This window comes from Amblyomma americanum, chromosome 11, assembly GCF_052857255.1.
Source record: "Amblyomma americanum isolate KBUSLIRL-KWMA chromosome 11, ASM5285725v1, whole genome shotgun sequence".
NCBI lineage: Eukaryota > Metazoa > Arthropoda > Arachnida > Ixodida > Ixodidae > Amblyomma > Amblyomma americanum.
Genome location: NC_135507.1, coordinates 67,193,662 through 67,219,811, shown reverse-complemented (window position 1 = coordinate 67,219,811; position 26,150 = coordinate 67,193,662). Strand labels below are relative to the sequence as shown.

Here is a 26,150-nt window from a genome sequence, read left to right as displayed (position 1 = left end):
ATTTAGCAGTTGGCCCACCTGAAATATGTTAGGCTATTTTAGCTTGTGGATTTGTAGTTTTGGCCCGAAAAAATGGCGTGATACAAAGATGGCGGGTAAAACTGTCTGGTAAAAGATGGCGGGTAAAACTTGTTTCAACATGGTTTGGAGGAAAAACGTGGTATGCTGTAAAAGAGGCTGGAAGATCTGGTTGCAAGCGGTTCTTGGCGGGCAGCAATTGTACGTGTCAGTGGTGGGCATCGAACGGCCGTCTGCTATCAGGTAACTGAAGGGATGCGGCATGTCGGTGTTTCTTTAAAGTGGTTCTTTGTTTCTGTCTACAAATAACACTGATGAAAGGTTTACAATTTAATCGCAGGAGGGACATTGGAAATGCAACGTAGACGGAAAAATTGGACACCTAAAAACTATCGCATTTCCGTCGTGAATAAATCTTTAAGAAGGCCACTAATTTTTTAATGGCCACCTGCTTTAGAGGTGGTTTGCTCTCAATACAGTGGGCAGGTAGCCACCTGCCAAGGCGAGTAAGTTGTGATGACGTCACAAGTTTCGCAACACGTCACGCGTGACGGCGTTCGGCTTTTCCGCTTGCACAGCCTTCTAATATCAACGGGTTGAAAAAACAGGCGCAATTGACATCATACAAAACGCAGAAAACACGCTACTGGAAACGCGTGAGCATAAAACAGATAGTATTGTTCATGTTTGATTATATTTATTTTTTTTTATTTATTTAGAACTTAGTGCAGGCCAAGTGAAGGGCCCTGGCAAGCGGGCACATAAGTAAAAAACAAAAAGTAGAAAGCAAGACATGAACAAAAAGAAAAATTCAATGAACGGCCTGTTCTAAGGCATCAGTCAACTACTGATAATGGTGATTGCTGATATCACTCGGTAATGGTGCGCAAAAAAAATTGAATGTATTTGTTCAGGCAAAGTAAGATCTAAACAAGTAAGTGTGCCTGTTTCTTGTTGACTTAGAAGTTATCTGTTTCACATATAAATCAGATGCTATTGACAATTTGTTTTTTCAGTAGAACATCGGTATTCACGAGGAGCTTCAAAGGACTGTATATTATATTGAAGCATTAGAGCAGTTGGTGAGTCAGTGGTGCGATATTCACAAAATATGAACCGAACATCTTTGCGCTGAATTCTTTCTAGCGCATTAATGTTAGTCTTTGTGTGAGAATCCAAATCAATGCATGTATATTCAAGCGTTGGTCTTATCATGGCGTTCTAATTAAAGTTAGTAGGACCTGGTTCTAACTTGCGTCTAAGAAAATAGACTGCGAAACGGAGAAGAGCATACGGTGTCAACACGTTTATTACAGCTAAGAGTATTCGTTCGTGTTAGTCCTAGGTACTTGCATCCTTTGACTTCTGAAAGGGGCCGGGTTAGAAGATATATGAAAAGGAATTACTGTTTCTTTTTTTTAGTGATACGCATAAATACGGTCTTGTTTGTATTTAGTTTCATACCCCGTTTAACACACTATTCATTAATATTATGTTGGTGACAATTAAGCAAAAACATTCACTGGCTCAGCTTCAAAAGCTGTCTGTGGACGATAGGCTCCCAAAAGTAGCGGGTTGTCTTCTTTCGGCAAACCGTGACGGACAACCGCGTAATTTGAAAGTTTTCTCAGCGATCAGCTTGAAATGGTAGAGACATAAGAATTTTGATTTCAAAAAATCAATTGTTTCAAGGGTGTAAAGAGATGCTTTTGTACCAGGTGCAGGGTGTTCATAGAACATAATTTAAGTTCGACAAGGTAACTTTTGGGCGAGTTGGTTCCTATAGTCCATAACTACAGCGCAACGAACGGGACGTAGAAGAAGGACAAAGGCGCTGTGTTGTGTTGCTGCCTGTGTCCTTCTTCTAGTTCCCGTTCGTTGCGCTGTAGTTATGGAATAATTTAGGTGTTATCTGAAGAACCGCACGGTTATTCCACCTGAATCGAGCGAGGTCGATGTGCACTTGCCGCCTTGTGTTGACGCAACTGAACCAAGCTGGGGTTCTTAGGAGTAACCAGTGCTTGCCTTTACCGCCAGCCTGATTAGGAATGTGGTTACCCAGGTTGGTCGGTCGACCGTGATGTCAAGGTGCACTTCGGCGCTGGCGCCGAGCAATACCAAAACGGCCGGTGCAAAATCGTTTGCATAACAATAATAAACAGGGTGCGAGTTTAAAGCGCATTTTCTTGATTAATAAGCCAGTAGCCATCTTTTTGGGAGAAAAAAAAAACGCCAAAAATTTCTCCACTCCTGCAAAGGCTGAATCGTTGAGTTTTTTATATTTGTTTTGTGTGCTTACGTTGCGAGTACCGTGTCTCAAGCGCTTGTGAAAGGTCATTTCACCTATTCTTCGTGTGTCGACAACCAGTTGGGGCTTTGTGCGACGAGTCGTCACCGAAATCAACTGAGCTTTGGAAAGCCATGGAAGAGCCTAACTTTACTGGCGCAACACCGACAGGATTTAGCTACCTCCAGCAGTTTTCAAGAGTAAGCCCGGTACTCAAAACGGCGCAATTTTGTTCCAGCGCTTATCTGCCTTACTGGCCGTTCAACGTGGCCTCGGGCGTTCACAAGTGTAGAATTGGCCTAGTGATCGCAAGAGGTGACGGCACAAAGCATCAAAGTCAGGAAATATTATGACAGCGAGGAATTAGGTAAAGTGGAATTCTTGCATGCGTTGGCGTCCGTGCATAAGACATTAGGAACGGGAGGTGCATGGAGTTACCGGTAGCACGACAGAGAGTATGAACAGGGAGAATACCGGGGAACGGGCCATACTAGAGAGCTTATAACGAACGTGAGATGTCCAGGTGAGTTGAGTTTTAAAACGAGCTAATTATTTCGTGCATTCTGATCTGACGGATGCTGAGTGACCTATACGTCCAGCTGCTTGGGCCTTGCCCAGAGAATAAGGAGGTGAAATTCGGGATTTGGATGGTCTTCATTGACAGTGGAAGAAATTGTCTTCTGAGTTAAGACAAGCATGAATGTAGAAAGGGCTGTGGCAGAAGTTATTGAGACGAGGCGTCCATCCGTGCGAAGACTGTCCCAAGAAGTGACATGGATCTTGTGGCGAATTTTACGTAATGTACTTGAGACAAAGTAAATTATAATGGGGGAGTGATCACTGCCTCAGGTGTCTGCTTCGCAAGACCAGTGAGGATTGCCGGGATCCAGCCACCACGTAAGGTCCGGATTTGATGGAGGAGCACGCCGGCGGGTATTATTAGAGGAGTTGTTCAGAAGTGTTAACGGATGGTCAAAAAACGTGTCATAAATCTGATCTCCATGTATGTGCTGTATGTGGCTCATTAAAAGCTGCTCCAACTAGTATGGGTACAACTGGGTAAGAGGTGCCCAGATGTGTAAGGCATCCAAAGGTGAGTACAAAGATTTGTGGCCGTCTATAAAATGAGACGAATAATACTAGAGTGCGCTGCGGCTTAGTGAGAATGGCAATTACTTCTTGACGGGTATTACATCAACGAGATAAGTGGACCGAAGAATGTAGTGTCGAACATTGAACATATATAGCTACTTTACCAGGAGCAAGACCACTGCGGCGGTCGGATATTGATGTATTGTGATATGCGCAATAACCAGAGAGAGGAAGGGTGGCATTATGCTCCTGTAGAAGGAAAGCCTAGGCAGAGAGTTTGCCTTCATCAATATGCAGCTTGAATTCAGGGAGCTTATTAGTAAGACACCGACAGTTTCATTGTATGACAAGGTAAGTAGTTTTAGAGGCCATTCGCTTGCAAAACAGACGCAATCATGTGAGGCAGTTCCTGCAACAGGATAATCAGGTATGACATTGAAGAGATAGTTACAGATTGCTCGGATTGTTTATATTTAGCGCCTGAACGATTGTGCACATTCGATAAAGGAGGCACTTGGCAAACAGGCTGAACTGGCGGTATGTGCGGACGTTGTAGTAAGAGAGAGCGACGTCGGCAAACCTGATCAAGTTGCGCCCGAATATTATGTGACTTTATATACATAACCGGACTTCATGCCTTTTTGAAACGTATTACACCGTTCGTTACTGACATCACGTTTTATGCCATGCTGCACATTTAGCGTCGCAAATAAATAAAAAATAACCCCCATATACCTAAACAGCCTCACAAGGGCAAACCTAACTTAACTGCTTGATTTTGTGGTTTAAGCTATGGTAGTTTGACCACGTCCTCATATGACAATGAGCAATGGGTGCCTGACCTCGACCCTTGACGTCGACCTTGCCATTTGATTTTAGATGGCGGACACCATGCTTAACAGAGCTTTGGATAGTATAAGTAGGTTGAACCCGCGCCTAACCCAAACCAGCGTTGTTTTTGTTTTTTTTGTTTTTTTGCTGCAAGCATCTTACTTTACATTTTCGTTTTCTGTGTGTCGCAGACCATACTGTGCATGTTCTTCGTCTTATTGCACAGGCTGTAATCGTGGTACATTACGTCGCGATCATGTAGGCATAGCGTGTTTTGTTTTTTTCTCCGGGCATATATGTATGTTTGGTTCGAGGGGAAAGCCTTTGATGCCCGGAGTTTGAAAGACCATGTATCTGTTTAGTTTATCCGACAGCGTGCACTCGGTGCGCCATTTTATAGAGGCACTTAAGAATATTAATTTTGCATGCCGATTTCTCGCGCGATACAACCAAGGTTTATTTTTGTTTTTCGGAATGTTGCGAAATCTGATTAGAGTTTTTGCCCTGTCTAGGCAATACGAAATTGTAGTTTGGACATTTCTGCCCGTTCCTGAAAGAAGAATTGCTCAGTTTTGCGCCACTTATTCTGCAGACACGACACAACACTAAGTTGTTCTTGAGCGCATAGGTTTGGTTTGCGTGTAACGGTGTCATTTTTCCCAATTAGGGCGTTTTCGTTCAAAAGTTGCAACTAACTCGCGGAACTGTACATGTCATGCTAGACCAACTGATTACCGCTTTGTTATGAAAGAAAATGTATTTTTACAGAAGACATACTTTTTTTTACAGCTCATAATTATAAGAAATAAACGACTCAGGCTTTTGGCCTAAAAAGTTTTTTAAAACTGTGGCTACCTGAGTTTCTTTGTTTTCGTGGATCTGAGAAGTTGGGCTACACCGCCATTTTTCTAGCTCCGGGGATCACGAAGTCGTGTTTAACGTCGATGGCACCAGCTGGAATGTAGCCGCGAAGAAAATTTGTCTACATTTAAATTGCTTTTATAGGGCTCAGATCTTAAGCGCCCATTCGTAGCTTTAGCCACGTCGCCGCCGCCAGTGTAAATTAGTCACATCATAAATAAATAAACTAAACATCGCCACCACAGGGATTCGAAACCAAGGCACCGCGAACAAATCAGCTTCGTTGGCTACTGCAGCGAGAGCACTAGGCTATCGGCGGACTTTTTGGAACACGTCATTTATTGCAATGAAATTGTGTGATATTTACATGAACTATTAGCAAAAGCTTTTGGGAAATGCCACGAAAAGCCTCTCAAAAGACTCAGCAACAGAGCACTAGACAGGCTGAACACATACCAAGATGGAGTGCCACTCCGGTTTAAAGTCGGTCATTTCGTGCACTATCATTAAATGAACAATCATTTGGCAGAACTCAAATTTTCACAAAAAAGTTGATTCACAGTGCCTGTCCATCAGTCTAGTTTTCCATAAGATGTTCAGTCCAGTCAGAAACACATATCAAGAGGTTCATCACGATATTGCACTGCGATGATATATCCTATGGTATGAGAAGTCAAATAAATTCGCTTGTTTCAAAATCCGTGAGAAGACATCCCAGAACAGAATTGCGTCCTTACAATAGATGATTCAATGTTCAATTATTTCAGGAGCACCACTAAGGAAGCAGTTCCCAGGTGACACAAGAATTCGTTTTTTTTTTTAAGCCAAGTCTTTATGCTCAATATTTCCGTAGGCAGCCAATCACTCCTCGTCTTTAACTGTAACGCATTCTCGCATTGTGGACTGCACATATTTGTCTTCATCAAATAATACCACTATAGAACTACTGTCGTCGACAGACGTGTCGACAACCCAGCAAAGGAAACCAATGAACCTACAGAGCCTGAGATACCTACAGAGATGCGCTAGATTTTGCTTTGCGGAGGTATCGTAATCATGCTGACAATTTTTCTAACCATTTGTACATGGCTGTTCTTTTTCGTAACGTGTATCCAAATTTACCCAATTTTCCAAATAATCAATTTTTACTTTAAAACCAAACTATCTTATTGTTATCCGTAATGTCTGTTTAGTATCCCAACTGACAGCTGGACCGCAGTGTCAATGTGGCCTTTCCTGTACGAAATAATATTTTAGGACCCATATAATCTTCCTTGTGAAGAAAATTGCAAACTCTGTGTTTAAAGAACAAGTTTCACAATATATGTGGGGATATACTTGGCTCTTCCGCAATGATCTCTTTGCTGTTTTATGGGGTGTGCATCAGGCCTGCTGGTCCACGCCTATATATCCGCACTCTTTACTAGAACCTTTCCTCCATCTTTACTGCCCAATTCCTCGCGCTGTCTTCGTAGTCTTCAGGTGAGGCGCGTGCAAGGACAGAGGGGTTGTGGCACCACAGCCTGCGTGCGCTCGCCCTTTTTTTGCAATATTTGCTGTCATCAGGAGAGACACGTCATTGTGAAGACGCCCCACACGTAGCTGGGAGGGGAGGGCCCGGACGCATGCGGTGGGTTCAACATGTGCAGCTTGGGACACTGCCCATGAATGCGCTACCCTATATTCGCAAATCTTCGCTCACGCATCTCGAAATACGGCGTGATGCGAGAGACTATAAGGCAGGAGTACCGCTGGGCTTTTTACATTCTGCTACTGCCAAACACCAGTGTTCCGAAAAAAGAAACATTCGTATAAAACTCGCTGCCAAAGAAAGACGCACAGGCTGCGGTTCATCATTTTTTCCACAATATTACCAGGTAACGTTCTTTAGCTTTGCTCTGTTTTGCTCATTTCATCATATTTTTCTACGAAAGGGCTCAGCAAACACTGTGCAGCAACTGCGTTAAAATATATCCACTTACTAGCATTATATTGAGGTCGTTAAATAGGCCAAAATTAAAATTGCAGTTGCAATATTTACCTCAATTATGATAAATTATGTGGAAACAAAATTTCTAAGAACGATAGTTTCAAAACGAAATAAATATTGCATGTAGTGTTTCTAAATTTTAAAACACGGGCATATAAAGGTTGAATATTCCCCTTAAAAAGCTGTCTACGGCCTTTTCTCACAGTGGAACTCTGAGAAAAGCCGCCGCGGTGGCTGAGTGGTTATGGCGCTGGGCTGGCGGCCCGAAAGACGCGGGTTCGATCCCGGCCGCAGCGGTGGAATTTCGATGGAGGCGAAATTCTAGAGGCCCGTGTGCTGTGCGATGTCAGTGCACGTAAAAGAACACCAGGTGGTCGAAATTTCCGGAGCCCTTCACTACGGCATCCCTCATAGCCTGAGTCGCTTTGGGACGTTAAATCCCCCTAAACAAACTCTGAGAAAGAAAATATTTTTGCGTTCCGTCTGTGGAGATTTGCCCTCCACTGACGACTGGTTACCTGATCGTGTTTTTGATCATGGTACGGTTTGACCGATGACTCTCAGGACTTTTCAAATCGAAGGAGGAGTCTTGCGGATGCCCTGGACTTACGTGGCTTAGATCTATAACAACGATTTTACTTCAACTAGTGTGGCAAGTCGGTTTTATGATGCTCAAGTTTAGTTTCAATGGCGTAAAAGCTGAAGAGCTAACTAGTGTGGACGCAGGTACTGAGGGTTGCTCTTAAAGTTTCATGCACATTTCATGCAGTTTCATGCAAGTGGTGGTCATGTTCCTCTGAAATGCTTGTTGGTGGCCTATGAGGTATGGGCAACGCGTCGTCGCATTTTGGCGTGCTTAACAACTGCGTCAAGAACTTGTGGGCCCAAACATACATAATTTTGTTGCCACAAATGAAGAAGGGTTTTCTAGCAGGCTAGTTGGTGCTTCTCGTTCATGATTTAACGGCGCGAAAAAAAACAAGGACACAGACAAGAAACACGCACACACACAGAGCTCAGTTTTTGTGTTTACGTGTGTGTGTGGGTATTTGTCTTCGTCCCTGTTTCTTTAGCGAAGTGCAATCATGGACACAAATGACTTCGGCAAAGCTCCATCGTCACCTTAAGTTTATATTTGGTTTCTGTGCACCTTGCCGTATATGAAGTAAATAGGGGTTGAAACTATCAGCACATTTGCTGTTCCAAACTTGACTTGAATTTTCTTTATTGCCTTCCCCTTTCAATAAAAAATAGCGCAGTGCTGGGAAGTAGTTTGAGCATCCGCATCACCAGTTGGTGTTTCGGGGTTCGACCCTTCTGCTGCGGTGTGCCCACCGCTGGTGGAATGGGTGAAAGCTTTTCCTAGACATGGCGCTCGCCTTGCCTCGAGCAAACGGTATTTGACGCTAGGATGAATAAAATAATACACGCGTTTCTTCTTGGTGTTTTTTGACGATAGCTGTTCTGGTCCTATCAAAAAACCGACAACATCATCAAATCAAACAAAACCAAGAAGCTTCGCACACCCAGATGCTTCGGGGTGCTAAGATAAACTTTTTTAAGAAAACGCTCTCGCAATATTTCCAAGCTTAAGACAAGTGAAGATGGTAATCCGATATTCTTTGTAATAGCATTATTGCAAGTCCAACATTTCTGAACAAAAAAAAATTTAATATAGGGATATTGAAAGGTATTTTTGTGCAGATGTCGGTCCAATTTTCCTAGGTGTATGAAAATCTTTCTTGTAGTTTGCATCCATCGCTGGCTTCGAGCAATTAAGAGAGCCATAGAAAACCAATGCGGAACACTTATGACGAGAGAAAAAACATTAATATCAAAAATTGCAAGCCTGCTGGCGGTAGATCTGCGGATATACTGATGGTTACAGTGAAATCTTAAAATACGTGAAAAATTTACATCATAAACTGGCTCCCGTTCAAAAACACCTTTGTCCAGAATTTTGCGATATGATAATAACGTTCATCAAATAGTCTATTGTCTGCCACAAAATAGGCTTCATGGGCGCTTGCGATTCGTTAGGAACGCTTCCCAAGGAATCATACCAAATCCAAGCCGTGATTTCCGCGCATACTGAGAGAACACCGCATTGATTGATATATATTTTTGCGAAAGCAGTGGTTATTCGCAGGCTCTGGTTTAACTTGTTCGTTCATTCTGTTCATTGAAATGTCGCAATATATCCAGGGTTATCGGAAAGGGGTGGTCACTCCAAAAGTTTTGTGCTGTCAATTTGTCCAAGACGAATAGCAGCCATCCTCATTCTTTTACTGTATACAAGTCGAATCAAAGTTCTCATGTCTTGCTTGCACCTTCGATACACATAATCAGTGAAATTCACCCACACTTTGAGGATAAGTGTTGCATTATAATCAAATCGGTTGAAAACAGTGAAATTCTTGAATGGTGGGGACGACGTTGTTTTCACGACAAACTCCGTCACGAACACGCTGTCCAGGACTAAGAGCGCATTTTCTGAAACGAAAAAAACCAAACCAATTTAGTAAAATACTAAAATATGCACCTTCCGGCGTCATTCTGTAAGCCCTGTGCAGTTGAATTATAGTTCCGCAATGGCATTCCGAATCTAATTTTACACCAGATAGCACTGATGTTCACAATTCTAAGTCAAGAGATGCCTATGGTATTTACATTTCACATTTCTCCTCTCGCCTCCTCACTCTTGCTGTTTGTCGCCTCGAAATGATTAACTTGAACTTCTGATAATTTTTTTTCTAGTCTAGGTTCTTCTCACATATTACAAAAATTTTACCGAATGTAAGCGTTACAACCATGAATTTCAGCGGCGGTTATGCTCGAGGCGATGTGCAATTTGAACTGATTAATATTTTTAGGAAAAACCATGTCAAAAGGTTGCAGGAAGCCACGGCACATTACGCTTTCTTCTCGCACGTCAATCTTCAGAAAAATATCTTCTCGTATCAATACAAGAAACAAAAGCGAACCACTCGGTCGTTTCCCGTCGACTGCTTCACAATCACTTGTGGGTTCCGAATCAATGCAAGCCGCTACCTCCTGCCACCCGCCCGAACCCGCCCTGCTTTCATCACACTCTTCCTGATGCAGCCAAACAAAGGCCGCCAAAGCTAACGCCCGACCGTCACCGTCATCAAGGCACTACACCACTCTCGTCCGTCTCCGCCGCGCAGAGTTCTCTCTTCATGCAGCAAGAAATGCCACCAGCCCAGCACGTTTTATATTCTTCATTTGCGTTTCGCACTACGATGACCAGCCAGCTGCATCAATAGAAGGAATGCTGGCGCACAGAACCTCAGCGTCTGAAAGTTATTGCTGCACCGGCGTCAACTTTACGGCCGTACGTTCATATCCGCCATTTCTCTCGACAGCGTCGCGTGGCTCCTACGCACTACACAGATACCGTATTCGCAATGCCTAATGACAACCGTTTGTTATGGGAGCAGCGGTATTTGCCTTTCCCTCGCCGTCGATGCCCCCACCGTATCCTCTACCAATTTTCTTCTCCAAGAAGAAAATTGCTGCTTAAAATGCGGTGTCAAATATTTTATAACAAAACCGAAATTCAAAAGGAAAATATTTACCCTGACCCTATTATGTCTCTTGTATTGATCACTGCTTTAAGATTTTGGAATACCGTACCAGAGCTAATAAGTATGCAAATTCATTTTTTGTACGTTCTATCAGTGAACGGAATCGCCTTTTAGGTCAGCAAGTGTGCTGCATGAATGAAGACGTTTTTTTCACCATTGCAACCCCCCTTCTGTACCACTTTCGGCCTAAGCGAGGTAAAAAAGGAATAAAGAATAACGACGCCCCTGTCCTGCAGTGACTCCTGTCCATCCTAAACTGTCTTCCTTGCCGACCTGGCCCGCTTAAAACTCCGCCTGTCACCTCCTCTTCTCGGGGTCACGTCTTTGCATTGCCGGAAAATGTCACTGTAGAGCGTGGGGGGGGGGGGGGGGGTTGTACCAGCTGGAGAAATCTGTGCGGCGTTTACGGCATGCGTTGAAATATGGCTTTTGAGGAAAGGAGATGGTTGAGTAACTCTCTCACAACTCGGTGTACACAAGGGAAAGGATAAAGTAGGGAGTGAAAAAAGAAATAGGTGTTGTAGTCGAGGGCTCTGGAATAACTTAGACCACCTGGGGACCTATAACGTGCGCAGCACAGACAGCAAAGGGCACACGGGCACCCTTTGGGTTGGTCTCCATCGACACGCGGAAGTCGCGGCAGGATTCGAACACGGGTACTCCGGCTCAGTAGCATGCGATGGCACTCGCATTAAGCACAAGCGGCACCGCTTGTCGCGTCAATCTAAACGCTCTTGGATCAACTGGTGCAGCCGCAGCTTGTGAAAGCGCCCCCTTCGCCAGGACTCTCAACTACGGCAAGCGAATGCGACCACGGCCTTCCCGCCTTGAGGAATATACTTTCAGCTTGCTAATGAGAAAGTGCAAATTTAACTGTTACATTTCTCATAATAACCTTGCTTCCTGGTTTTCTAACTTCTCTTCAAAGGAGAGAAGACTGAATTTTTGATTACTTAAGCCGAACACCAATAATTTATTTCCGCATGCTGGACGCATATATGAGCAGGCATGTACAAAATATTTCAGAAACAAACCTGCACCTCCCTCCGTTTAAAATCAAATAAAAGTTGTTTTTGATAATGCTTAGGGTTGTCCAGAGAAGCTGATTTCACCAAGTCAGCACGGTACGGTGTTATGCGTCCGCTCAACCAACCGAGGAGACCTTTGAAAGCTTGTACAGCAATCCATATAGAATTATAAATGATGCCATTCCTGTGCTTAGGCTACATCAATGTCGACTTTGGTCTGAGACTCGAGACGCGTTTTTTTACACGTTCGGCTTGACCACGGTATTTCTACATTTCTATCTGAAATCAGGCATTATACTTACACTAATATTGTGCAGCGCATTACCCCACAATGTAACACAGGTATGTAAACCAAGTTGTTCTGCTGTTTTTCGCTTAGCAAAATAGCTACTACAAAATATAGTCATGATTCTTGTATGCCGGCAGAAGACGGACCGTTTCTCTTGTCATTAAAGGTGGCAACAGATCAGCCAGTCTGTCACCGTTCGATAAGCGCTCGTGATGTGTTCCGGATGTATGTGCAATATCTTTCACTTCACATTCAAAGTAAACCCGCACTATAGACGAGGAAACAAGTAGTTTGAATTCTTAACTGAATAGCCACAATGGAGAATAATGAGGGATTTAGCGTTGTTACGCGAAATAGGAATTAGGTGCGTGAGCATCTTTTTTTATATATTTAAGTTTGGTTCGAGGCTCGGTTTTCAAGGTCACACAGCCTTCAAGCAAAGATCGGCTATTGCGGTAGGTGGGGCGTTAGCTCAGCGCAATAAAAAATTTCGGTTGGGAGGGGGGGGGGGGGGCAGGATGGAAGCTTGGGCGAGTTGGAGATGGTTCACTAACTGAACCGTCACTGAACTGAACAGGACGGGCGCTACCTTCCTGCGTCCGTGTCTGTTTAGCGCTATGTGGCAAGTCTCAGGGCCACTTATCGCCACCTAGAAGGGTAATGCGATAGCGGTATTTTCTTCATTCATAGTGCGCGGACGGAAGTTGACAAAGATAACGACAACAACAACAACAACAACAACAACAACAGTAAGACAGACGAGATGTTCGGTTGTCGCGATGGCGTAGCGGTCTAATGAAGTGTTTAGCGAAGGTGATCGGTTCGCGCTATCGCATGTTCGGAAACGATTCGCCGCCAAAGGGCGGTTTATTTGAGGTCAAGCCGGTTTCGGAGGAACATCAGTGAAATCAATGACTGAGGCCTCGGGCTGCCGCACTAAAATTTACTACAGAGTGTGCCAAGAATCTGCCAACAAACTTCATTAAACAGAGGTTACTTGCATGAGGCGTAACTTGCATGTAACTTCTACTGCTTTCTGTTGCTTCCTAGTAATGACGGTATTAGAACGAGAAAAATATTATGTGTTTAAATCTTCTTAAGTGTGATTTTAATCTGCATGCTGCTATCGTCAGCTGCCCCAGGCTGTTAACACTGGCGAATATTATTTAGATGATTGAAACCTAGATTGGTTGCGAATAATGACGAACAATTTTTCCTTGGTTAGAACAGCGTAACGGACTATAAGATTAAAAAAAACGGCAATAATTATTAGAAAATATTCTGCACGCATGGCAAGAGCACTAAGAATAGCTAAACTTTATGCTATTTCTACAAGTGAAAACTTATGGCGGTGGCTTTATTTGGCGACAGCAGTGGGTCGATTTCAGTCAACACAAATATTCTAATGTATGGTAATCAGAATATCAGATTGTCTTCATTTGCTTCCTTCGGTTTCTCTCCACTCTATTTTATTGCCGGGATGAGCTGCTTACTTTTTAAAGAAACCAACTTTTTTTGCAATGAAACAATTGTTTCCAAAGCCCACCTACTCGAAAAGTTGGTTATGGTGAAGTACATAGATACATCAGCAGGAGTGTTCCACTCCGGAGCATATTCTTCCGTGCCGACTTTGATTTGAAATTTGTCCTTGACATGCCTTCCGTAGGAAAGCGTGCAGTTGTAGGTGGCAAAGCTCCCAGCGATGGGTAGCCGGCAGAATCCGCCAGGGCTTCGCGAGCGCGTAAATTGGCAAACATTGCTGTCCTCTCTGTGCGCCAGAGTTCCCCTCAAGAAGAGTCTTCCATCTGATAGGTTGAACCTGAACAGCGTGTCGCTCTCATTGAAGGGGTTGCGGACGGCAAAATAATGGTCCGGCAAAAACGGAACTCTGCGTGCGAAAAGGCTTGCCAGAATTTTGCCCATTATTCCTTCCTTGTAATGCACACCTGAACCTGGAAGAAAGAAACAGAGATCATTGTGCTGCAACTGGGAAGCTACACCACAAATGGAAACAACGTTACCACTTAACTTCTACAGACATTGTCTTTCGCTGTCGAAATTATGCAAGTGTGTTTAGTGTTTTGATCAATTAAAACCAACGACTCGAATTTTGACCGGCAGATTGAGGTGAGTGGGATTGGGAGGTGAAAAAATTGGTGCACTAGACCGCTTGTCCTAGCTAACCTTTGTCTTTATTTGTGGACCTTTTTATTTCTTATGCTGCCTGTACCTTGGTTCAGCCTTGTTTTTCTTTTCCTTTGGCTTAGTTTATTACGACCGTGACGTGGTGCGAGCCTTGTGGCGTAATTACAATCTTCCCGCCGCGGCAGGTGTCAAACTTTAATTATGAGCAAACTTCCGCTCATAGCAGGCGGCAGTTGACTGGTCGTGAAGAGGTTGCTCGAGAAAAGCAACCTAGGCTTGTCAAGAGCCCTACCGGAGGCTGCGCCTCTTACGCCGAGCTTCACCAGCACGCACAGCAGCTCTCTTGCTAGTGATCAATCTAGTTCTAAGGCACTAAAATACTTTACATGTCTCTGCTCTAGTAGAGGCTCGGCTATCTGCTGAAGGAGGATGCAGACTGAGGCAGAGCTTTGCCCCTCTACCACTATACTACTCAGTTTATGCACAATCTTGCAGTGGACAGCCTAGAAAGCCGTTTCAACAACCTAAGAAAAGATAGCAAGCTGTTTGGGCAAGTGATCGAAAGAACTGCAGCGCGCGCTGCACTGGCGGCTGACCTAAAGGATATGTCTTCAATTCTGGGTAGTGTATCGCTACGCGACCTATATGCGTTGTTCGTTTCATGGTTCTTATTTTTCACAACGTATGTTTTGAGCAGATCCGTCTTTATAGCGTGTGTCTAAAGTGTCGTTCTTTATTTACACCTTGTGGCTTTATGAGATAGCATAAGAGCCCAACGTGCCCACGCCGACCAGAAGTGTTACACTTGGCTACATGCAATCCGGAATGTAAAGCGGACGGCACCAGGGCGTACCAGCTGCCAAGGCTGGTGCACGGAAAATCCAGCTGCTGTCCGCCACTTGCCACGAATGGCAGGCGCAGGACTGTACACAAAGAATTTTTCTCGCTTCTTCTAATTGAAGGAAGGGAGTGACAAAAGGTTCTCGTTTAGGGCAGGAAGAATTCTGTCATCCACAAAGATTGACAGACTAAAGAATCAGCTGTGACCCACCACCTGTCACGTTTGAGAGGTGGCAAAATGGAATAACTAAATATCTGCCTGAACTTGTAGGATTTGCGTGGGGGTGCATGGCAGCTGAAAACGAGGTTCTTGTGCTATCGCATTGTAACAGCTAACGTTAAATAGGTGCCCACTTAGCCTTTGTTGCTGCTCGATGAAGCTACTCGTTAGTTTCTCATTAAATAAAATTGTGGCTACAGTAACTTCAGTAATAATGATTCTTGCTTACTTCTTATGTTTACCGCCATGCATTTCTTCAACACGAAATATTTTTTTGACACACCGTCGTCCATAGGACAGCACCAAAGTCTGTTTGACCAGCTACAACAAAATTACGAAGGCCCTCTGCATGGCCCGCCGAACCTTCCCTCCGCCCAACGACAAGTTGGACAGGGCGCACGCGGTGGCCCTCAGACAACTGCAGACGCTCACGTACCCCAACCAGGCACAATACCGCAGACTCTACCCCTGAGCATACTCGACAAATATATGCGAGGTCTGGCACACTGCTATAGCAACTTTACCCCACATGCTCAAAAACCCTGACGGGGCTAATTCCGGAACCCTCCCGCCGCGGTGGGCCGCTGCGTTGCGCAGCCCCAGCCTCGGTGACCAACTCTGGGCCGTCCAGCAGGCCCGCGAGGCGACGGCGAGGCAACACCTCAACGTCCCCACGTGGGAGGCCTAAGGCGCCGTCGGCGAAAGCTCTGCAGGACTTCTAAATAAAGTTGTTACCAACCAACCAACCAACCAACCAACCAACCAACCAACCAACCAACCAACCAACCAACCAACCAACCAACCAACCAACCAACCAACCAACCAACCAACCAACCAACCAACCAACCAACCAACCAACCAACCAACCAACCAACCAACCAACCAACCAACCAACCAACCAACCAACCAACCAACCAACCAACCAACCAACCAACCAACCAACCAACCAACCAACCAACCAACCAACCAACCAACCAAAAATCCACAAGCATCTTGCTAACCGTTACCTTCACCAAAGAAGAGCAATTGGACTTAGCTTGAAATGACAACACTAAGATACGATGATGAAAACATAAGTATTGTTTATCTGGTCTCCAAGCACATCAGGCAGACTCTTAATGAGACTGTGTAGAAATTCGTGCAACGTGCGCATGGGAAGGTGAAGTAGACATGCTCGGCACATTACATGGTCTGAACACTCCATTTATTGAAGTAATGCGTTGATCTCCATTTTTATTTACAACAGCCCTTTCTCACGACACTGAGCGTCTAAGCAGAACATTAAAAGACAAATAAATAAAGAAGAGGTAGGAAAATAAACCATTTCACCTAACCTAAGAAGTGAGCTTCAAAGGATTAGCTATTGTACGGTTAGGGCGCTTTCCTATGCTGCACAAAAACGAGATTCCGCAAAACTGACAAGGCGAATATTGTCAGAAAGTTCCTGGCATGTGTTAAGATGGTTTAACATTCAGTGGTACTTGCGCGTGTACCAACTCTTCGATGGCACTTGTGCGTAATTTGTTTTCAGTAATTTTTCTGCACGAGCTCAAACAACATTGACAGTGCATTCATGCTGGGTTTCTACAGATAAACATTTACAGGCGTACCGTCTCTCACTGCCTATGGCATGTCTTTTGTGACTGTTTTTCAAAGTCTTGTTAAACTACACAGTAGTAGTATAGGCATTCGAAGAATATAAGGAAATGTCCCCCAAAAGTTTCGTTATATGTAGGGTAGTGGTCGACTGTTGATTACCAATCTTTTCATGCTGCGATTGCGAAGTATTTACACATTTAAAAATGGTATCGAACTACGGCCGCGATTTTTCGAAAAACGTTTAAAAATTGACCTTTCCATTTATTTTCTAGTAAAATATGTGAATTGACTGTCAGACCAAATACTTGCATATTAAAAAGAAGCTTCTGAGCTGGCACATTATACCGCATACATGTGGTAATTAAATGTGGGTTTTTATAAGGATATTCCTTTGTCCATCTTATCACGCATGCGCTTGCTCCTTATCTTCAAACTGTATATTTCATGCTTTTAACTTTCTTTCTCTCCTTGCTCTAGACGGCAATCGTTCTTGACTCTTGAAGGAAATTTGAACCTGGTGACCAGTTCGTTAGAAACTGGCAGCATATGAAATAGGCAGTTTTCAGGCATTGGGGGCAAGACAATATTGAGATATTTTTCTTAGTATGTCTGTAATTCATTGAATTTGAGGCAGATAAGCAGGCGACTAAGAAAGCGGACATCAAAAATGTATAGAGGATGTCGGGACATGAGAAGTGACACGATGTATCTCTCTTTTCCTTTAAAGTTCAGATGGCAACTCAATTCCTGCTCTACGCCTCCTTTTCTGCTGTCAAGTCAAATGATATACATGTTCGCCACCATAATTCTTAGACTATATATTTCTAGGGTCTAGTACACTCCCATTGAAACTGAAATCATTGAATGATAGGAAATGGCACCAAGTTCAAATTTAACACAAAGTCCCCCCCTTGTGTTTATAGTTGCGTTCATAAAAATTCATCTACTACCACCTTTCATACTGAATTTTTATAATGGGCCCTTTTTGGCTATACAAGTATTTTTGAGTGTACTGAGCCATCAGTTAAAATTCTTAAATAGGTTTAAAGAGTGTTCACCATAGCACGCGTCAATTTTTTTAATTTACAAAGTTTACCCAGGAATTCATTCGACACATTTAAATGTTTAATGCACTGTGCCCTCCGGCTCTGGATTTATTGGGTCTGACCAATGCCTCATAAGAGCGTTAGAATAATGTTTCGCTCATGAAAAAGCACATCTAGAGGTGTTTAGTTGATTGCACATGTATTAGTTTAATTATCAAAGAAAAACAGTGATCGAAATTCGCTGCAAAAACTGAAAGTGTACGTACCCTGCGAAATCTTCCAGCTCCCCTCGGCAACTGCAAAAAAGAAACAGGCAATTCTATCAAAAAAATTGTCTGAAAGTCTGCCTAATGACATGCTTACTTCGAGTTAAGCCATATTCTCTTTGCGCTCAAAAATTTGGTCTGTAGCGGCATCCGTAGGTAGCGGCTTGATGATTTTCCCATGTATGAAGAAACTAAGAAAGTATACGCAGCACTGCTTTGATTTTGAGTGTGATAAAGTCCTACTCTGGAAACAGTCTCTACGTATTTATCACATTGTTATAAGCATAACGTTCGATTTCCCGTTGCTTCAACTTAGATCGTGCTTTTTATTCACTCAGTGCGTTTCTTATGCTGAGGCACTTGAGCTGCTTCTTCAGGATTGACAGTAATAATATACAGCTGATGCTGCCATTTGGATGGACCAGCCGCGATAACTGAGTAAACGTTGCTTTCTGGTGCTTGTCTAAGGATCACAGGGATTGAACCCATGCATCATGGACTGCACTTCAATGACGGCGTAAATGCAACAACGCACTTGTGGTAGACACTAAGGAAACAAATATTGTCGAAAAATATCGGGAACTCGCCTCTGCGACCTCCCTCTTAGCCCGTCTGTCGCAGTGGGACATTACAACTTACGTAGAAGCAAACAGAACCAAACAGACTAAGTGGTAACGAACGTCTGCTCCTGCCGTTGCTACCTACCAAAGGCTGCACCTGTCGATCAAGAGCGCTTGTGAAATGATGCAGCGGTTTTGAGTACATACGGTAAGCTGCAATGGATGATGGGTATGAGTATTTTATTCTTTTAGGTCACGTTTTAACCCTTTCTGGACGTAATTTCTGTTACAGTGATTAAGTCCTCCGATGGGTCGTGCAATTCAATTGCTTCTGGCCAATTTCGTGACATTTTTTTTCCAAGAGACTCGCTCATCACGCGATGCGAAAATTTTCAGGGCTTATTTTCCTTTCGGGAGTGAGTTTATTGTTGGATTGCCCTCGTTCGCAGAGCTTTCTCAAAAAAAAAATTCAACAAACGCTTCGCAGGCGGACCTACATTGACTGGAGATGTGATTAATATATGGCCGCACCGAAGTCTAACTTGGTGGTAATTCATAGTCGAGATATACCTGCTTTTATAATATGAATTCCGGTATATAATTGAACATGAGTTCGTGCTGTGAATTCACTGCGTGTTATGCAAGCAAATACAACCATTAAGATGGAAGTACCCTCCGGTAACTAAACATGCCTGAAAATGACAGACTGATGAAGCATACAATTGTTTTTGTTTGGACATGACATGGTACTGGCTTCAGGACACGGCAAAAGAAGATGCATATTTCCTTCACAACGCCATCGGCTTACTGCGTGCAACAGATGTACTCAGGGCGAGAAACTAGGCCCATACGAGTATATGGCGAACACGTAATATACTGCAGCTTAGAAAACAGCACAAAATATACGGACAGCATGATTATCCTAACGAAGGGCTTGTAATTCAACTCCCGGCGATGGGGTACAAAATATATCCGTTCCAGTGAATCTAGGAGAAATGTGGAATAAGCATGAAATCGCAAAAAAAATTGAAATCGCTTCAACGATACAATTTTTGCACTCGAGAAGCCCATAAAAAGCATGTGAATGTACCAATGTGATGCTTGCACACCATGAAATATGAAATAAGAAAAGGTCATATATATATTAAAACCGTCAACATTTTAGCCCCAGCTGGCTAGTAGAAGACAATTAGTGCAAAGAATATAGCATTCAGTATTCCGCGTTCAGCCCTTGTAAGGCCGCGGCGCCAGGTGTTAGAAGCGTTTACACAGACAAGTGACTTCTGAAATTCTCGACTAAGTGTAGATATAAATTCCACTCGACTTAGGAGTGTACCAGAAAAGATACTAAAACAGTTATTTGCTCCAAGAGTGTGGTCCTGCAGTTATGTATCATCATGCACAGACTGAGGATGGGTGTTACATGACTACTTGGAGTCACCAGAAGCCCGAAATCGATGCAGTCGCGTGTAATCTGTTTTGCCGTTTGCGACGGCAGGATAAGTTTTTTTTCCTAATTATTTTTCTAAGCCACACATCGATGCCTCTTCCGAGAGAGATAGGGGAATGTCGCGATCGTAATGATAGTCGCTCGGGTCCAGCTGGTCTTGAACACCACTCGTGTTGATGTTTTACATGAGGATGAAGAGCTGTTCGGGGAGTGGATTTTTTATGTGAACTTTCCTTTGCGACGGGGCTTTGCCGATTTAACGCCAAATAACGAATGTTGCGTGCACCAGTTGCAATCTGAAAATATTATCGGTCTCTATAGCCTGAGGAACTCCTATCAACTTTACAAATGGGCCAGAAAAAAAATTTGAAATGTGAATGTGACTCCTGAGGAAATTTGGAATGAATTACCTGCGCTTCCTAACTTTACTTCTCTCGTCGAGTCTTTGTTTCGGAACTAAGCGCATAGTGTGGAGGAAACGCAAACTAACCTGAATTTTTACATTATTTTTATGAAGTTATGTACGTTTGATATTTCTTTGAGCGGCAAGAAAACAGTTGATAGTGTGCGGTGTGTTCTAAGGTGATGGGACAAAGTTTCTATTGTGCATGCACAATTATTCATATTGCTTATTCATTTCCTCCCAGGGGGATATCATTATTGGGGTCCGTAACTTCCTGTTACTTTTTCTTTTATAATAAGGAAGAAAAACGCAGCGATAAGACTTTCAGCGCACATAGCTTCACCAACTGAAAGTTCTAAGGCACATATGTTATGTGAAAGGTCAATTTGCAAAGAAAGCTATATCTGTAATGAATACCGAAAAATGTCACGTAGGTTGGGTATCAGCTGTCATTTTCCTCATATGTTACAGTTTTTTAATAACTTGCCTCTTTAAAAACACAGCTCTTGGGAAGAAGGCATCTGCCAGCATTCCAGTTGCCTGAATCCTTGCGGTTTACAGAGAAATTTTTTTGAAGATTGACAAAGATAGGAAAAGTTCCTTGCTTATGGCTGCAATGACATTTCAAACCATTAAACACTCTGAATAAGCGCTGTCTTTTAAAGAATGGACATGACCGAGACAATGCTCGAGTGGTATTTGAAGATTTCAAAGGGCGTTAAACTCGACCTCCTGCGTTCAAGACGTGTCAATCTGTTTTACTTACGCCCGCGCTTTAGCGGCAGTACAAAGAATGAGATAGCAGATGTTCGCTTCATGAGTAGTCTGCTTATTCAATGGAAAGCCCATTTTGACTTTTTTTCAGTGTTCTTGGAATGTAACAAGTGATGTATAAAAAACTGATCACAACAATAAAAAAAAAAATCCAGCCGCACTTATTACATGCTGCACGTAGAATGCGCCCTCCATAATAAAAAAAAAACTGAAGACAAGGCTTAAATGCTGTAATACGTTTACGCGTTCGTTCAATACTTATTTATGGTTCTGCATGCATATGTAATAGCCCCGGTGAAAATTTACCTGCAATGACTGACTCGATAGTTGCAGGAAAAAAAAATATTTTTTACTTCAGTTACTAAACCCACAAGTACAGCCAGAGTTAAGGATACACTGAAGATACGGAGAGACCAGCCAAGCAGGCTATTCACTCTTAGATCTTCTAGTTCTCGTATTCAGTCGTACGTACTGTTTTCTTTTGTTAACGCATAGAGAGACGTTAGAGAAGGAAAACTTCCTTAGAAACGCGAGGTAGATATAGTGGATATAATTCCAAAAGAGTAAAGCAGGGCCGGATTAAGAAAAAGGAGGCCCTGGGCTAATGCGTATCTAGGCCCCCTTCCACTATACACCCCCCCCCCCCCTTGTCGCCTGCTACGCAACTGGAAATATGCCATGTTTCATTTTAATTTCATCAAATGAAAAAGAACGAAGTGCGATCAATGAGATTATTAATATTGTTATTATTATAAGGAAAACAACAAAACTTGCTTGAAATGCGTGCTGTTGTAAGCACTAAAACATATGTTCACTTTGTGATTAATCTGCATTCTGCTTTCAGCAAAAGCTAGGTTTTAAGGAAACATTTCGTGCACTCAAGACGAACAAGAACGTAGAAAAGACAACACAGCTCGGATGTCAATCCTTCTGAAGATAGGCTTTGTTTGCATCACTAAGTTTAATTCCATGAGGAGACGCATGATTCAAGCATCAAACTGCAGTAATCATTATACACATTACTCGATAAATGTGCAATAGATATATAAAATGCACCAGAATATAGATGAAAATTCCTAACAGTAATTACGAAACATTATTTGAAAATATTTTCGTTAAAGTTTTGTATTGCCTTTCGGAAGACGGAAAATTTTCTTCCCGATTACGAAAACAAAATGACCCTTTCTCAAGGCATACATTCCGAAAGCTCTCAGTCATAACGTCCGGCCATTTAGCAGGGTCGCTTCGAAGAATCTCGCAAAGTACCTCTTGCTGCGGAGGTGTCTGTACTTCTGTGCTGCCGCAACGAGAAGCCGTCTCATTCGTCCTCTCGAGGCACACTTTGTGGGTGGGAACATGATCACTTGAAGCTAAACTAACCGGAAACAAGCGATTCCTTTCATAGAGTGTTGTTTCCTGGCGCTCGTTAGTAGAAGGAGGCTCATCGGGGAGGTTTGGCACCTGTTGATCAGCAGCAGTAGAAATCGGGCGTGGCGGACCGGACACCTGGAGTTCTGTGGCAGGGGCCCGGCCGAGTAGCATAGACGCTGCAGACTCAGGAACAGGACTGGGCTCGGTTAGCGTCGGTTGCTCAGAAATATGGAAGACCGAGGTTGGCACCGTTTTCACGAGATCCAGACAACCAAGATGAGTTAAACCTTGCTTCTTGGCAGGAAATCGAGGTGATGGAGTCGGAAAATCCTCCACAGAAGCACAGCCGGTACTATTGGGAGTTTGACACGGACTCTGGGTAGAGCGATCATATTGCCCCGCGGAAGCTGCATTCAGTAGCTACTTTGTAAACTTTGGTAGCTTCTTTTCACGCTCTTTTCTTTATAACTTTGCCTTTCGTTTAGACGCACTACATTGATGCTTCCGACCGAGCGCTTTCGCATGAATGGATGCTAATTGTTCACCGCACCGGGCAGTTCGTCAGTCCGACATCACCGCAGGAGTCGAGCGGTGGCCGTCCCGATGACTGGCGCACGCTGCCTGCATGGTCCGTGTCTGGCCGAGAGTGGTGCGTCCCCCGGGAGCACCTCAGCGGGCAGGCTTATGCAAGCTTAACCCGCGGCTCGGGGCTGAATCGCAGCCCGCGATCAACTTGCTTTCATAGACGCGCAGTGCGTGTCTGTTACTAGCGCCAAAGCAGGCGTTCACATACGCATAGCGTTCCTTGTACAACTTCCCTCTTCCTACGTACAAACTCACCCATTCCCCGTTCCGGTCTCGTCTTCCTAATCGCTAGGAGCAATCATCTGTGCTGAGAGGTTCTCGGTTTTTTTTTCGTCCCGTCGACGCCGAGCGCGCGAACGAAGGGGAGAGGGTGACTCCTAGCGTGGGCGAATTTGTGCGCCCTCCGTCACTTCTGAGTCATATTTTACTTCTTTCTGGAAAGTTCGGCCGCCAGTCTGACCTACTTTTTCCTTCGAGCGCGCGCGAGGGTGGGCTGCCACTAGGCAGGAATGGGCCCTGGAGACAGGCCTTTGTGTTCAGCTCTCCAACTTCCCCCTCCACTCTACCACACAACCCTAGCCCAAACAGTGAACATTCTATGCGCCACGCCATGCAGACAAAAGCCCGTGTGACATCTTCTTTCCTTTCCTGCCTAGACTCTGCCATCTGACTCATTGTCATCTGCTATCGGACTCATCCTCCCCCGCCCAACTTACCGTCACGGTAAAGAAACGTCGAATGGGAGGCACTGTTGGGTACTGCAGCCCATCCTTTCTATGAGAAGGACAGCGGCGGAACTATTTGTGAGGTGTAGGGTGGCGGGGTGGTGGCTAGGGGCGAGAGAAATTTAGGTCCTCATCCCCCATTACATGTTTTAGGTGTTTCCTCCTTGCCCCTGCTCTCCAGACAGCACTGGACAGGCGGACTGGCAGGAAACCACGAAAACTTCCAAGCAAACGCACCTCGCTTCATAAGGAAAAGGGTGCCGCCGGGGTGGCGGGGGATACCTGTTTTTGCAGCTCGACAAGCTCTCCCGAAATGATCAGGCTAAACGCATGCTGTTACATTAGGCGGGGGGGGGGGGGGGGCGTCTGCTCGCTCTGGTTTCCTCGCTTCATACATGTCGCTCGAAGTTACGTTGCCGATGGTTCCATATACTAAGAAGGTTAGAATAAATCGGCCCCCTTCTCCTAATGCCAGAGGTGAGGCCCTGGGCGGCAGCACCCTTAGCCCACCCCGCCTAGTTAATCCAGCGCTCGGGTGAAGAGCTGCGCATCAAACATTGCTTGCATGAACGGTCTCAACAGGTCAGCGAAAGCTTGGAAAGCTACATAGAAGATGTGCTTTACTTTTAAAAACTTTTAAACTTACGCTTGTTGGAAGATGACCAGATTAAACGCATCTTGAAGGGCATCGACGACGAGGCCTTTTACGTGCTATTAGCACGCGACTTGGAAATCATTGCTGATGTCGTCGCCCTACGCCAAAGTTTCGAGGAACTGTGCAAGCATAGGATCGTGACTCGTGAGCACCCCAAGGAGTCTGAGTCAATTGCTGGGCTGAGGTTACTAGCCGGCACCTCCTCGCCGCTGCCACTGATCAAGAAATTGGTTCGCAAAGCAGAGGTGGATCACGTCTCCTTTCTACCAAACCCTTCAGAGATACCACCATATTTGGCTCGGACTATCCGACATGCAATCAAATATCAAGTTGCTGGGGATATTCCGCTCACCCAACCGGCACCACCTGTCGCCGCTCCGCTGACATACACCAAGGTCGTCGCCAGACCTCGGCCACCGACCTGGCCTTTCCTCCAGCAGATGTCTGAGCGGCGGCACCATACCTTTGAAGGGCTCTGCGAGTCAGCAATCTCTGGCGCACCGTCGACAACCGGCCTATTTTCTACACTTGCGGATTGCCTGCTCATGTGCCACGGCTTTGTTTTCGTCGCCTCTAAGCCTCAGCACCACCTCCTTAAGCTCCCGGGTAGTGGCCTTCTAGGAGCCAAAACTCCGGGCCTGCTGAGCCGCCATCAAGTCGTCCTTTTCCCTTTAGTGTTCGGTCCACTGCAGCCACCGTTGACCATCGCCCCGAAGCCGCTCTGTCTTTCCTATGTAACGTCGCGCTAATACTACAGAAGATGAAAACTAGGCGCCGCTGTTTCTGAGGCGAAAACTTCGCTCCCGTCGAACTTTCAAAGGTCTCGTCGATTACCTGATAATCTTACTGAATTTTGTATCGAGGGCGTTTATATTATAACGCTTGTGCACACGGGGCTGCGATTTCCGTAATGAAAAAAAAGCTTTGTCGCTCCTTCAAGAAAACGAATATGCCAACTGCGGAACCATCACTGCGCACGCACAGCGCTGAGCACATAAAGCCGTCCGTAGCATTTAGCACTCGAGTCGTGATCTAGGACTTCCTCTATATGCGAGAATTCGTAGACCAGCCTTCCTGTTCTCTTCCTAATATTCTGGGCCGGGAATTTCCGTCGCGCCATGCCGCTATAATAGACTGCGCTAGAGCTTAGTCGGGTTCTCTGCTCTGCTCAATCTTTTTCCAGACGCTACTCCTTCGGTTTTATGCATTAAAGCCCTCGCCGCCAAAGATGTCAACCTTCCTTCATATTCTACCGTTCTTGTCCTCTCCTCTTGCGACTCTCTTAGCGACATCACCGTCCTCTTCACACTGACCCATATCTTTCCACTCCACTTCCACTGCCACGCAGCGTACTGACCACATCCGGCGGTCTTTCCGTACTTCTGGTCTGTAACCGATTACCCTACCCTTTCGTTTTGCGCCTAGAATAATGTTGAAGCATTTCTCAACCCATTGCGTCTGCACTCATCCGCGAAGAGACTGATTATACACAGCACGACACCATGAA

General features: G+C 44.5%; 1 protein-coding gene across 1 annotated transcript in view; it reads right to left on the bottom strand.

Moving 5' to 3' along the window:
• Positions 1-26,150, bottom strand: part of LOC144109679 (uncharacterized) — a 41,383-nt gene that overhangs the window by 11,312 nt on the left and 3,921 nt on the right. Inside the window, exons 3-4 of the mRNA XM_077642479.1 lie at positions 18,121-18,150; positions 13,555-13,956 (exon numbers count right to left, since the gene is read on the bottom strand). Of these exons, the coding sequence (XP_077498605.1) occupies positions 13,555-13,956; positions 18,121-18,150 (432 nt within the window). The remainder of the gene's footprint in view (positions 1-13,554; positions 13,957-18,120; positions 18,151-26,150) is intronic.